This window comes from Anolis sagrei, chromosome 1 (assembly GCF_037176765.1).
Source record: "Anolis sagrei isolate rAnoSag1 chromosome 1, rAnoSag1.mat, whole genome shotgun sequence".
In the NCBI taxonomy this organism is placed as follows: domain Eukaryota; kingdom Metazoa; phylum Chordata; class Lepidosauria; order Squamata; family Dactyloidae; genus Anolis; species Anolis sagrei.
In genome coordinates this window covers 271,413,798-271,429,029 of record NC_090021.1, presented here as the reverse complement: position 1 = coordinate 271,429,029, position 15,232 = coordinate 271,413,798, and the positions used below count along the sequence as shown (strand labels likewise).

General features: G+C 43.2%; 1 protein-coding gene across 3 annotated transcripts; it reads left to right on the top strand.

Annotated features, from left to right (window-relative positions):
• The first annotated feature begins 7,744 nt into the window (after positions 1-7,744).
• Positions 7,745-14,953, top strand: LOC137095816 (uncharacterized). Of its 3 annotated transcripts, XM_067462733.1 has the most exons (3): positions 7,954-9,905; positions 12,342-12,487; positions 13,344-14,953. In XM_067462733.1, the coding sequence occupies exons 1-3, from the start codon at positions 9,374-9,376 to the stop codon at positions 13,452-13,454; spliced, it is 789 nt and encodes a 262-aa protein (XP_067318834.1). In that variant the 5' UTR covers positions 7,954-9,373; the 3' UTR covers positions 13,455-14,953. The 3 variants fall into 3 exon arrangements, 2 of the variants coding, with proteins under 2 accessions (XP_067318833.1, XP_067318834.1); XM_067462732.1 differs by lacking the exon at positions 13,344-14,953 and adding an exon at positions 7,745-7,934 and having other exon boundaries at positions 9,403-12,596; XR_010908956.1 differs by having other exon boundaries at positions 7,954-12,487.
• Positions 14,954-15,232: the final 279 nt, after the last annotated feature.

Here is a 15,232-nt window from a genome sequence, read left to right as displayed (position 1 = left end):
AAGTACAACATTACAAGAAGAAAGATATTCAAATTTTCAAGTTTTACCAAAAGAGAAAAATAAAACTTGAGGGAGAAGGGAAATTTGCATAGAGGAAGCCTGTGTGAACCTCTTGATGTGAGTAGTTTGTTAAAATTAAATGGACATATTGCTACTTTAAGTCTGGGTTGACTTAACAAAGAAAACAACAACAAAAAAAACCTGAGACTGAAATGGGATAAATAAATGGAGAAGCCTGGCAGAATTAAAACAATGCCTTGGGAGAAAAAAGTAATTACAAAAAATTACAATAGGATCCTTAACGAAGAGTTAAAACTTGTATGATAAAATGGGCAGAAAATGTGAGGAGACCAATAACATTAAATGAATGGGAGCAAACTTGAAACTAAAGTATATCTATGTGACAGATGTGGTATATGACTCCAAAGAAACTAGGACTGATGTACAAAAATCTAGAAAATAAATGTTGGAAATGTCACAACCATGAAGATAGGGGTTTTTTTCATATGTGGGGGACCTGTACGGAGGCAACTAGATATTAAAAATCTATACATGAAAAATGCCAAAAAAATCCTCAAAATAAAATTCCCTAGAAAACCAGAATATTTCTTACTACGAATAACAGACACAGAACTCACCTTAGATACGAATAAAGATATTTTATTTACATATTTCACAACTGCTGCCAGGATCATTTATGCAAAATACTGGAAGTTGGAGGAGATACCAGATAAAGATCAGTGGATAGTTAAAGTTATGAAGATCAAAGACATGGCTAAATTAACATTTTTATGAGGAAGAATCCAGGCAAACAATAGGACAAATGGACTGGAGACTTTTCAAGGACTACATAATAATAATAATAATAATAATAATAATAATAATAATACTTTATTTATACCTCGCCACCATCTCCCCAAGGGACTTGGAGCAGCTTAAGAAGAACAAGCAAAAAGGCAGAGCCCAGAAATTTGACAGAAGAAAAAAGGAATAGAGAATAGATAAAGTATCCTCAGTGGAGACTACCGAAAGAGGGATAACACCACAAAGGAAGAGAGTTGAAGTCAAACAAGGAAGCCCTCCCCTTTGTTTCTTTTATCATATTTTTATATTTTCCCTTTCTTTTTCTTCTTTCTCCCTTCCCTTCCCCTCTTTTTTCTTCTCCTTCCCCTTTGCCTACTTCTCCTCCTCCCTACAAACTCTTAGCAACCCCAATGTTATTTTTCTTCCCCTTTTATGTAAAATAGCAATTGAAAATGTGAATAAAAATATTTTAAAATAACTTCTTTTTGCAGAAGCAGGTGGATGATGAAATAAATAAAAGGGAAAGGATTAGAAAAGATAAAATTGCTAAAATTGAACTTTAGATAAACCTTTTAAACTGCTTGCATTAATATTATCTATGGGTATGTGGAAGATTTAACAGGAAGGGAAGGTAAAATAAGATATTGTATCTGGAAAAATGCTGGAATACAATAAACTCAAGCAAGATTAAAAGGAAAATGGGGGAAAATATAGGACAGAAATAATTAATTTAAATTAAAAGGGAATACAATTTGGGGAAGACATTAAGATAATAAGTTAAAGCAGTATAAGTTATAAGAAATACCCTGCTCACCTTCCCCTTCCCTCTGATCAACATAAAAGCAGGTGTCCTGGCTCTCCCCAGTTCAATTGCCTTTGAGCTCTCCCCACTCCCCCACCCTCAATTTTGTTGGCCTTGTTGCTGTTGTTGTGTGGTTACTTCTTTCTTTGTATTTTTCTCATAACTTGGGGGTGGTTGGCATGAGCCCTGTTTCCAACATGTTGGGCTGTCCCCTTCCCCTGAGGTGGGGGGGGGGGTAGAGTCTGCTGTGAGGCTGCTAGAGGGTATGGTGGTGCAGATATCCCAAAGTGGAAAGAATGAGAACCTGGACTGTGCCCCCTATCATCTTTTTTGTGCATTGGTCAGCAGCGAGCTATCCAACACCTTGATGCAGGACCCATATATGGCTGCCAACCCTGTTTTCAGTTGTAACCAGTAAACAAGTTGTGGCCTTTGGTTATCACAACATCAGGTGTGAGACAGTTTCTTATGGTTAGTGGGGAGAGTCACCCTCACCCACACAATTGGAATTTTAGTCCAAATGGGTAAATTTTTGATATGAATATTACTCATGATTATGTACTAATTTTAAATATATTGGTATATATTAAGCAGAAGCTGAGATGCATATAAGCAGAACAAGAAGTATATGTAATTGTTTGCTTCAGCTGTGCTTTTAATGTTTTTTCTTTATTTTCTTTTTGTATTTTTATTCAAAGGGGATTATGCGGTGAAACATTATGGATTTTTATTTTTGAGTTTATATTTGGTTTTTTTTTTTGTTTCTGTTATACTTTTAGATGGTGAAAAAATATTTTAAAGTGCAAGTACACAATACAATATCAAGACAATATTTAGTGGTTGCAACTTCTTAGTGGTTACAAATTTGATTTTGCAATTTGCATTCAAATTATAAGCAATAATTATTGGACAATAAAATGCATGGTTTTTTATTTTTAAAAACTCTCAAAGGATAGCTATAATGAGTATTATGGAAACATTAAACATGTATGAACAAAATCTGGATGAAGTCACATGGATTTCCCAGTTTTAAAAAAGGCAACCATGTAGGGGCCCATAATGAGAATTATCTCCTTGTGCAATTCCCACTGTATTATGCATACAGTGATTTTTTTTCAAACAAGCCCTAAATCCCTTATTTTTACTTTCTCACAACTATAAATCATCAATTGACTCAACTGAATGTATTTACATGTTGGTTCACCATTTATCAATTGATCCAATGGATCTACTCTATTTGGGACTAGCCAATACAATTCAATTGTTCACTGCCATCACAAACAGCTCTCCTTTCATAAATACTATCAACCTTGGGAGGGTACCATTCTCATCAGGATGATGGGAGGTGGCATCATGGAAGCATATACACTTATACGTTAACCTTGTTGACAAAGACACCATCCTCTTACTCAATAATAATAACACAGCAGAAAATTACTTTGGAGGCTCTGCAAAAGATTTACCTATTGCTTCCATCACTCAGTACAAATATCCAACAGTAGGTACCTTCCAAGCTTCTGGCAGGGTTGGGGGCAGTTTTCATCAGTATCTGATATTGGTTTACTGATGTATACTTGCAGGAACCTGATCCTGGCCGAAAGAGAGAGCAATTGCATGTCTGCTGTCTGCTTCCAAATAAAGAAGACCAGCTTATATAGGGGTTACATATTTCTCTCTGTTCTTTTTTTTCTGAACTTTTTTCCATATTGCCCCATAGTTGGCCACTTTTAACTTGGTTATTTCTTTTGTAATAATAATGCCTAAATATTTTATTCTATTTCTTATTATTTTTATTTCTCCCATTTTTGCCTGCAGCGCCTTCTGCTCCTTTTCTCCCATATTGTATACAAGCATTTCTGATTTGCCCATTGTAAGGGAGTTTAAGGAATGAGAGGTCCCTTAACGCATGTGTGACAGGGGGGAAAACCTTTCTATCCCACTGCTGCCACCAATGTAAGGGAGAACGTGAGACGAGGTGTCTCTAATCACACCTGGGTGACAGGAACTTGCATGAGGGAATAACTAATGATGTGAGAGACCGATGATACTGGTAGATTTTTGCCGCCACCACCTCAATTTTATTGTTTGAGGAAACAAAGGTGTGAATGTATTTGAGGTAATATGCACTCAGGCTTCTGGTTCTTCTTTTTGGGCTCCTTTGCTTGCGGACTGGACTATAAAGAGGTTTTTAGGCTGACTTGGTTTCACTAAGTATGACGGACCGAGGCAGACACCAGTTAACGATGAACTAATAACAGGTTTATTGAACTTTAAGAAGATGACAACTCATAAAATGAGAGGTACACACGCGTATTTCTGTTACTGAGGCTCAGGCTTACTAGACATAAGGTTTCTACAGAAGGTGTAGCTTTTACTTGAAGTGAGATATCTTCTTCACACTATTCAACCCTTTGAAACAGTGTGTTTCTAAGATTAGTCCTCCCCCCCCCCCGACTGTCTTACAGAGTAACCAGACTTTCTCTAGTCTACTCTCCACTATAGGGCAATAATCTCACTTGTACTCTCTATTAATACAAGTTGACAAGTCTTCTCACTGACCCTCCTAGTACAGTAATACTGAAGCCCTTGTCCCTTTCCTATTCCCTAAGAGCTTGACTCACTCAAAAGCTTCCTTCTCCCTGTCTAAATCCCCCTTCTCTGTTAAAATCCTTCTCCCTGCTCTGTTAGAATCTTGCTCTCTCTGTTCATTAGAACCCTTCTCTCCCTCCTGGCAGAAGTGACAGCCTTTTTCACTCTCACCCAACTCCTCCCCTTGGTGCTTAAACCAATCAGGAGTTGGCTGACTCCTCCCCTGCCTCCTTGCCTCTCCCAAGATGTCAGCTATTTCTAAGCTTCTCTACCAAGATGGAGACCCAGCCCACTGACTCTCAGGCTTCGGCCTAGCCGGCAAAGGTTAGAATTTATTACACCCATATTGACTTTCAATCCTGAGTATCTTTCAAAATCTTTTAGAATTATTTGTATTTTCCTTATTGCTTCTACTGGGGTTTCCATTTTTAATAAAATGTCATCTGCATCTTCAGTTCTTCGATCTTAATATGATATCCCTTTATCCTGCCATTGTTTTGTATTCTGTCTGCCAGAAAATAAAAGCCTGGAGGGATAAGCAATTAAGTATTCCATGCAAAATACAAGCACTGAAAATGTGCATAATTCCCAAACTACTTTATCTTTTCCAAACTTTATCAATAAAAATAGAATATAATCAATTAAAAGAATAGGATAACACTTTGAGAGAATGGATATATGGGAAAAAGAGAAACAGAATAATGAAAAAGATTCAGTATACCCCAAGGAGAACTCTTGGATGGGGGCTTCCAAATCTACAATATTATTGTGAGGCTTTCCAATTAAGAGCACTACTAGAAATAAGTGTAAAGGGAGAAGATACATGGATAAAAGTAGAGAATGAAATAAATGTAGGATGGGGAAAATATGGGTTATACACCAGAGATATTAACAAAATAAAGGAAAATCTAACAGGACTGAAAAAGGTAGCATATGACTGTTGGCAAAAATGTCAAAAAACTATGGGCATATAAAATATCAGGAAAGATTCCAATTAAGAGCATGGGACTCCCCAGAAGGTTAGCGAATAACTTAGAAGAAAAGGGATTATGGAGGGTAAAATAAATGTGGAGACAAGATGGAGAGATAATTAATTGGCCAGAGTTTTTGGAAAAGGGGGGAAAAGAAAATTGGTTAAAATTAAGAGGGATTTGGGGAAAAGTAAAAAAAGGGGGTGCACAGCCCACTGAAGAACTAAAGGTAGATAAATTGCTAAATGCAAGAGAAAAAACAAGTAAAGGAACAGTGGCAAAATATATATAATTTAATGCTCCATGCAGTCATGCCAGTCACATGACCTTGGAGGTGTCTACGGACAACGCTGGCTCTTCAGCTTAAAAATGGAGATGAGCACCACACCCCAGAGTCAGACATGACTCGACTTAATGTCAGGGGAATACCTTTACCTTTTTAGAATCATAGAATTAAATTAAGAATTAAAGAGTTGGAAGGGACCTCATGGGCCATCCAGTCCAACCCCCTGCCAAGAAGCAGGAATATTGCATTCAAATCACCCCTGACAGATGGCCATCCAGCCTCTGTTTAAAAGCTTTTAAAGAAGGAGCCTCCACCACACTCCGGGGCAGAGAGTTCCACTGCTGAACGGCTCTCACAGTCAGGAAGTTCTTCCTAATGTTCAGATGGAATCTCCTCTCTTGTAGTTTGAAGCCATTGTTCCGCGTCCTAGTCTCCAAGGAAGCAGAAAACAAGCTTGCTCCCTCCTCCCTGTGGCTTCCTCTCACATATTTATACATGGCTATCATATCTCCTCTCAGCCTTCTCTTCTTCAGGCTAAACATGCCCAGTTCCCTAAGCCGCTCCTCATAGGGCTTGTTCTCCAGACCCTTGATCATTTTAGTCGCCCTCCTCTGGACACATTCCAGCTTGTCAATATCTCTCTTGAATTGTGGCGCCCAGAATTGGACACAGTATTCCAGGTGTGGTCTAACCAAAGCAGAATAGAGGGGTAGCATTACTTCCTTAGATCTAGACACTATGCTCCTATTGATGCAGGCCAAAATCCCATTGGCTTTTTTTGCCGCCACGTCACATTGTTGGCTCATGTTTAACTTGTTGTCCACGAGGACTCCAAGATCTTTTTCACACGTACTGCTCTCGAGCCAGGCGTCACCCATTCTGTATCTTTGCATTTCGTTTTTTCTGCCAAAGTGGAGTATCTTGCGTTTGTCACTGTTGAACTTCATTTTGTTAGTTTTGGCCCATCTCTCTAATCTGTCAAGATCGTTTTGAATTCTGCTCCTGTCCTCTGGACTATTGGCTATCCCTCCCAATTTGGTGTCGTCTGCAAACTTGATGATCCTGCCTTCTAGCCCTTCATCTAAGTCATTAATAAAGATGTTGAACAGGACCGGGCCCAGGACGGAACCCTGCGGCACTCCACTTGTCACTTCTTTCCAAGATGAAGAGGAAGCATTAGTGAGCACTCTCTGTGTTCGTCCACTTAACCAATTACAGATCCACCTCACCGTAGTTTTGCCTAGCCCACATTGGACAAGTTTCCTTGCCAGAAGATAAAGAGTTTATGATTAGAGCAATAAGTAACAAATGGAATGGAGTTAAATCATTACAGACACATGAAATAGAAGAAATAATTAGGAACATGAATAAAATAAAAACAGAAAAATATAATGAATTAGAAAAAAATGATATTAAGATGGTATAGAACTCCTGAACAATTGGCTTATATGTTAAAAGGAAAGAATTCGAAGTGTTGGCATTGTAACAAAGAAAAAGGTACTTATTCACACATGTGGTGGGAGTGTTCTGAAATAGAAAAATTCTGGCAAATGATACAAGGAAAAAATCAGGAGAAATTCCAGATAAAAATTCAAATTAATAATGATTTGCTACTATGGGGAGTGTTGGATCATCCGAGTATAATAAGTAATTGCCAGGAGTTATTTAAGGTAACAATAAGAGCCCATGCGGTGATTGCTAGAGGATTGAAAGACAAATCGAAATGTATGTTAAGTAATTGGAATGATTATATGTATGACCAAGTGTTATTAGATATTACGGAATTATGACTAACCAAGCACCAAGAATGGATAAAGAAAAGATCATTATAAATAGATGGAAGGTCTACTTCAACTGGGTGAAAAATGGAGGAGCCAACGATCACATCAAAGAAAAAATACAAAGACTCTACAAGTGGCTGGATCTGCAAGATTAGTAGAAAAATACTGTGGTTGAGGAGGGAGGGAAAGGGAGGGAAGGTGGGGATAATGTAATCTACACCAGTGTAAATTAGCATGTCTTTAATATTTGTTGAATTACTCAGGATTTATATGTGTAACACTTGAAATTTAGCTTATTGATTTGTGTTTATAACATAATAAAATATGTTAAAAAACATATTTCTCTCTGTTAACTCCAAATCTACGACCTTCGAGACAGCTGATGAGATGATAAATCTATTGGATGGTATCTTTGAAATGTTGCTTCCCAGATGTAGGACTTTAGAATCATGATTAGCTTTCTAATGTGATATAGTGCTGAAGAAGACAGGAACTAACAGGCATAATTCCTTTCCTACCTTCAGCATGATGGTGGGGAAGTACTTTGCTCTCTTCCGGTGAAGGGAAGACAAAGAGTTAAAAGTCCCAGCAAGGGCTTGTTGTGGGAGGGGCCCAGGTGAATTGAGCTCAGCCCACCTCACTTGGCCTTAGTCAGTTGAAGAGGAAAGACGTGCTGCTGCTCTGCTCCAGTCCCTGGCCACGTGAGTATTGGGGGGGTGGGGAGGCCCAGGCCAGCAAGGAGCTGGATCTACCTCTCTCACCCTCACTTGTGGAGGACTTAGGGGCTGGGGTTCACGAAGTTATTAGCTTGTAGCATTATTTCTTTGTTCTGTTTTCTTAAGTTCCTCATGTTGGGGTTGGCCCTCCTTTGTGTGTGGTGCTATCCTTTGTTCCCAGGCTTTGTGCCCTTCAAGGAGGGTGCAGGCCTGGTACCCTTCCCTGCTTTTCTGTTTCTAGGCAAGGGTTGGGGCTCCACAGGGCATGGTAGGAGCTGAGCTGCTTTTCAGCCAGCAAGCTATTACATTTAGCAGGATGCTTTTGTCTTAACAGTCAATAGCTGCTCCAATAGTTGAAAAATAAGGGGAGTTAAATACCTTTGTTGTACTGGACATTTGGTGAAATGTTTTGTTGGGGGGTTTTATTTTCGCTGTTGGTTTCATTGCTTTTCAAGAACATCCTAAAGTGAAAGGAGGGTGATTAATTGGTGATCCTGCAATGTTTAATTTGTAACTCCTGTAAGGTTAGGCCATTTCGCCTCCCTGTGCCCCCCCCCCCCATTTTTGTTTGGAAAGGGAATTAGGATCCTTCTCTTTCCTCTTCCTGGCCTGGGCTTTGTGGTTTTGGCTGCGGAGGCATGAGCAGGCTAGTAAGATGGGTTTAATGTAATGTGGCCACTAAGCTTTATCGCTGCAGGGCTTTGCTTTCCTTTATCAGCAGGCAGTTTGGAGATAGAGCCTCGTGCTGCAGGCCAGCCAGCACGAGTCTTGGGGGCCATATTGGTTTTGCCATGCGGTCGGTATGGAGGCTGCCATTTCGGAAGGTGGTGGGAGGAGCCATGGCAGCCATTTTAAGAGGCATTTATTTACAGGGTCTTTGCATCTCAATTGTTCTATGGGGTCACATGGGAACTTCAGGAGAAGGGGATGGTTTCCAATTGCATTTGGTTCATGCTCCCTCCCCTCTTTTTGAGCTCCTCCCTCAGAAACACACTCTCCCACTATTATCTCCTCCAGAGTTTTATCAATTTTATCCTGTGCATTTGGTTGGCCCACTGTGTATTTATTTCTTTATCATGTTATTCGGTAATTGTTCAATTATTTGGTTATCTTATTTTGATGTTATTTTGCCTCTTCGTATTTTATTTTGCGGCATTGTGTTGTTGCTGCTTGGCTTCAGGTTAGCTGCCTCGAACCCCATTTGGGGAAATGGGGGCAGGGTGTAAATAAAATGCTATTATTACTACCTATTATTGCACCAATGCAGTTTGAAGTCAGCATGTCTCCTAAGAGGGTTATGCAGATGGATGGGCAAAGCTTTGTGGGATGCGTAGGTCTCTAACACCAGGATCTTGGTATGAAGGCATCCACGGAAAGGTAACGCGACCATGGTCATTACAGAATGTTTTAAAGAATAGTCATTCATGGCATATCATGTTCTTCTTATCAACAGGATGCCATCGAAGAAGAATGTGGGGGGCTCCAAGGGCAAAGGCCCTGCAAAAAGAGCTCCAGCGAAGAGGCCACCACCCACTGAGGATGCGTGCGAAGGAGAGGAAGCAATATCTCCGGAAGCCCTTAGTGGCTTTCGGGCCCTGTTGGCAGCAGTACAGAGGGGAGCGCCCCCTGCTGCCAGGGCTAAGACAGCTAGCACCTCCAATCAGGAAGACATATTAAATGCCATTTTGTCTCGTCTTTCTGCTGTAGAATCGGTGGTGCAGCAAGTTGCAGCCGTCGCTTCCCATAGCCGTGCTGAGGAGCCTCAAGTTACACCAGGAGCTGCTCAGGCTGAGCAGCAGATGACTGAACAGGTGGTTTCGGCACAGCCAGTGGGGGGAACTGAGGTCAACCCAGTTCCTCAGCAGTCTGCGGTGTCCATGGTAAACCCGGTCACATCGTCGCAGGTATCCACAGAGACACCAACGACGTCGCAGCAAGAGGGCGATGGAAGTGCAGGTAGTAAAGACACAACAGTTTATCCCTGGGGGAGCGTCACTGCTCCGGCTAACAGGGCACAAGCGTCCACAGAGATGGCGCCCCCTACAACCAAGGTGCAGGCAGTGGAGGCCGAGGCCATCGAGGCACAACTGTCAAGTAATAAGGAGAAACAATTGGGTAACAAGCAATTTTGGGGCACCCCAGAATGGCCCCAGAAGGCAGACCCAGATTCTGATATCCTGCAAATAGACAGCCATCTTTCCCCAAAGACCATAGAAAAAATCCGGAATGCAGAGTATGTCGATATGTTCTCTTTATTATACAGGGATCTGGATAAGAAACAGATTGAGGAATTGGGGGATGATCAAAGGGAAAAGTTTAAAAAGAGGAAAGTGGAGGAGAGTTGGACCAACTGGTTCAATGGGTACTTAATCTATATGTCAGTTGTTATGGAAGCATACCCATCCAGGGGCCGTTCTCTAGTGCACTATCTCAACATTATTCACTCTGCACAGGTGGACTATACTGGCAACGCGTGGTTGGAATATGATAGGCGCTTTAGAGCTTTGGCGGCCCTTAAGCCTACCCTTAGATGGGACAGGATCCACGGCCATACATGGTTGCAGGTTATGACCGCGGCTAAGACAATACAAGGGGAGAAGACGGATAGTGGGCACTCCATCAGAAACTCCAGAGGGGTGCAGCCCTTTCGTCAGCTCCTTCCCCAGCAGCAGCAGCAGCAGCAGCAGCAGCAACAACAAAAGGCAGCGTGTTGGGAATTTTCAGCCCAGGGGGCATGCAGCAGAAGGGCCTGTAGATTTCAGCACTGTTGCGCAAATTGCGGGGGAGCACACTCCGCTAGGAACTGCAACAAGGGCAAGCCCTTCAAGTTCCACCAAAAGGACAATCAAAATATCAGGAAGGGGCAGGGGGCTGCTGCCCTTCCCAAAGGGCCCCAGCCCAATTAATACAATCCAGCTGCAGGGCTGGCTGGAAGCCTATCCTGATACCGTAGATGCAGAGTACTTATGGAGCGGTTTTCAGGATGGGTTTCGCATTCCAGCACAGGGGCCAAGGGCCCCATTTACCTCAAAAAAATTGAAATCAACCTTAGGAATGGAAGACATTGTTCAACAAAAGATTGACAAGGAGGTTAGGGAAGGTAGAGTTTTAGGTCCCTTCACTTCACCTCCCACAGATAATTTTAGAGTTTCACCATTAGGGATAGTCCCAAAAAGAGCCCCAGGGGAATTTCGGCTCATACATCATCTTTCCTACCCAAAAGGGGGGTCGGTGAATGATGCCATCCCGAGTGAGATATGCACGGTTCGTTACGCATCATTTGATAGAGCAGTCCATATTATCAGGAAGAAAGGGGTGGCTGCAGATCTGGCTAAGTGTGATATTAAGTCTGCATTTCGGCTTCTTCCAGTTCATCCCGATGATTTTGAGCTTTTGGGCTTTGCATTCGGCGGGGCGTATTATATGGACAGGGCTCTGCCAATGGGCTGCTCTATCTCATGTGCGGCTTTTGAAAAGTTTAGCACCTTTTTGGAATGGGCCCTTAAAGTAAACACGGGCTTAAACGGGGTGGTTCACTATTTAGATGACTTTTTATTCATTGGGAGAGCGGGCACATATGAGTGCAGGGAGCTGCTTTGGGCATTTAAGAAGCTGACCAACCAATTGGGTGTCCCATTAGCAGAGGAGAAAACAGAAGGGCCAGCCAAGCAGCTGACATTTCTGGGTATTGAAATCGACACAGTGCAACAGTTTTCAAGGCTGCCTAGGGAAAAGATCAATCTATTATTGGACAGAATACAGCATTTTATGAAGAAAGGTAAGGGCACGCTTAGGGAGTTTCAAGTTTTGATCGGCCACCTTAACTTCGCATGCAGAGTGGTGGCTCCTGGAAGGGCATTTCTGCGTAGGTTATGCAATGCCATAGCTGGAGTGTCACTGCCACACCACCACATTCGTATAACCAGGGCCATTAAGGCTGACTTGAGAGTATGGTTGCAGTTTTTAATGGACTTCAACGGGATTTCATTTTGGAGGCAGGAACTGTTACTAGGGAAGGCTCTCCAAGTAGCCTCAGATGCTGCGGGGTCAATAGGATTCGGAGTGTATTTTGATGGTCATTGGTGTGCAGAGAAGTGGCCATCCTCATGGCACAAGGAGGGCATAACATCGGATCTCACTTTTTTGGAATTTTTTCCCATTGTGGTGGCAGTATCAGTGTGGACGCGGGAGTTTGCTAACTCTACGGTACATTTCTGGTGCGATAACATGGCCACTGTACAAGTTATTAACTCATTGTCTTCAAAGTCGAAGAGGGTCATGGAGGCGGTGCGTTATTTCACGCTTCACTGCCTAAAACACAACATATGGTTCTACGCATTTCATATTGCGGGGACGGATAATACCTTGGCTGATGCTCTTTCTCGTATGCAGATCGAACGCTTCAGACAACTCGCACCCAACGCAGATTTGAGGCAGGAGAAGTTGCCGGACCATCTTTGGCAGATTGGAACGAGGAGTTAGCCAGGGGGATGGGCCTAGCCCTGGCTCCAGCTTCCAAGAGGGCTTACATCAGGACGGTTCGCGAGTTCAGCGAGTTCAGGAATAAGTATAGATTGGGTGAGATGGTTCCGGTTCCCCCTGAGCATGTTATCCAGTTCTGTATACTGCTCAGGAGATCAGGGCTAGCTCCACATTCCATTCAGGGCAAGATGTCCGCATTGGCCTTTTGGTTCAAGGCCCAAGGGTGGCCAGATGCCACAAATGACTTTTGTATTAGGAAATACCTGGAGGAGTGGGCCAGGGAGCGTGGCAAGCCCCGTGACGATAGACAACCGATTTCTCCAGGCATCTTGAAGGGTATGTTGAAGGTCTGGCCATCGGTTTGCTCATCACCTTATGAGGCAGCGCTTTTTCATGCAGCCTCTCTCACGGCCTTTTTTGGAGCATTAAGGGTTAGTGAATTGGTGGTGGGATCGAAGGCTGACAAATCAGACAGAGCACTTCGTTGGTCAGACATCAATTTGACCCCAACACAGTTGCAAATTGTTATAAGAAAGTCAAAGACCGACCAGAAGGCCAAGGGAAGTGTGCTGAAACTCTCGACGTGCAGTGATGAAGAGCTGTGCCCGATAAGAGCCATGACTGCATACGTGGGCCACAGAGGGAACAAACCTGGTCCCCTCTTCATACATGGGGATGGGGCCCCTCTTACTAAATACCAATTCTGGACAGTTACATCAAAAGCACTGGAGGCCTTGGGCATCAAGGGGCAGAAGTTTGGGACACATTCCTTTCGAATAGGAGCAGCATCAGCTGCAGCGGCAATCGGATATGATGCTGCAAAAATTAAGGCTTTGGGGAGGTGGAAGTCGGGGACTTATCGGACTTATGTCCGCCCCGTGACACTGTACTGACTATTAATTGCTGTTGCAGGCGCAGCCCAGCTGGGAAAAAGGCGACGGGTTCTCATTTGTGGACACAGTTACATCCATTGGGCCGAACGGCATGCGAGCAAGACATCCTTTGGCCAACACCTGGGTCTAGCTGCAGATGTGGCGATAGAATGGAGGGGCCACAGAGGTCTACGGTGGGAAGGCCTGATGCCGCTTCTGTTTCCGTCTCGACGTGGATCCAACCCGCCCGACATGCTGATAGTTCATCTGGGAGGCAACGACCTAGGGTTGCTGAAGGGAAAAGCACTCAGCAAACAAGCGCTGGCTGATTTTCGGACAATAAGGGAGGCATGGCCTCACACAAGACTGATCTGGTCCACAATTATACCCCGTCACAAATGGCCGGGCGGCGGCACTGTAAAGCAAATGGATGAGGCCCGAAGACGGGTCAACAGGTCAATGCTGAAGGCTTTCAGCGAGGGCCTGGGTTATTTCATTAGACACCCCGAAGTCACTCGCACGAGGCATGAATTTTATAGAGCAGATGGCATTCACCTGTCTGATGCTGGTAACAGTCAGTTTCTGTGTGATCTCCAAGCAGGTATTCGGGTTGTTTTGAAAAGTTGGGGAACGATAGTGACTAAGTAGACACTTGCCACTAATCTGTGGCGGTAAAACAAACCCTCATGAGTGGGGGATGAGCGTTATACCCGTTACCTGATAGAGTCACCACAGGAGCAACATGTGGGTTGCATCCGGGAATTATGGTGTCTCGCCCTTGTCGGAGGATGACGTGGTCAGGCAGGGCCACCGCCTCATCTGATTAATAACAAATTCAAGTTCAAATTCATGTTCAAGTTCACTGTCAAGTTCAAATTCATGTTCAAGTTTATGTTGATTGATAAATTGGATTGGATGATCACACAGAGAATGATTGGTAACATATAATAAAAGTTGCCCATAGTTAACCCACAGCATGGTCTTGTCTGGTGATTTCGCCGGTTGGAGAGCAATTCCTTTCCTACCTTCAGCATGATGGTGGGGAAGTACTTTGCTCTCTTCCGGTGAAGGGAAGACAAAGAGTTAAAAGTCCCAGCAAGGGCTTGTTGTGGGAGGGGCCCAGGTGAATTGAGCTCAGCCCACCTCACTTGGCCTTAGTCAGTTGACCCACCCACCCGCCACCGCTGCAGTGTACTTATCAAGGGTCGCCGTTAGGGGCCGGGTAGGAATTTTTTCCCCCTCATATTCTGGGGGGTTTTTTCGCCTACCCTACACTGCGCATTTGGCATATTGGGTTGAGGGGGGTCTTAAATAGGCATTAAATTTATGGCAGGCACATGCAGGTACTGGTGTGCACCACAGGAAGGGGGAGTACGCTACAGTCTCTACCTGTTACCTGAAGAGTTCCCACAGGAGCAACATGTGGGTTGCATCCGGGAATTATGGTGTCTCGCCCTTGTCGGAGGATGACGTGGTCAGGCGGGGCCACCGCCTCATCTGATTAATAACAAATTCAAGTTCAAATTCATGTTCAAGTTCACTGTCAAGTTCAAATTCATGTTCAAGTTTATGTTGATTGATAAATTGGATTGGATGATCACACAGAGAATGATTGGTAACATATAATAAAAGTTGCCCATAGTTAACCCACAGCATGGTCTTGTCTGGTGATTTCGCCGGTTGGAGAGCAATTTGTAAACAGCTCTAAAATAAACGCATGAAAATCCAGAGGAATGATTGTCCTTATCTTTTCACACTTCCCTCCAAAGCCTCTTCTCCCACCACCACCATCACAGACACAACTATACCAGGAAAAAAGAATACTTCTGTTATCTCCAAATACAAGTTGGAAATCCTAATGGAGAGTTTTGCCTCCATCATGCTTCCCCTATTGGAGCATTCATTGATTCAATGTATTGTCGAAGGCTT

Bases quoted from the DNA above. Each gene is read 5' to 3' on its own strand.
- LOC137095816 (XM_067462732.1), top strand. From the start codon at position 9,404: ATGCCATCGAAGAAGAATGTGGGGGGCTCCAAGGGCAAAGGCCCTGCA.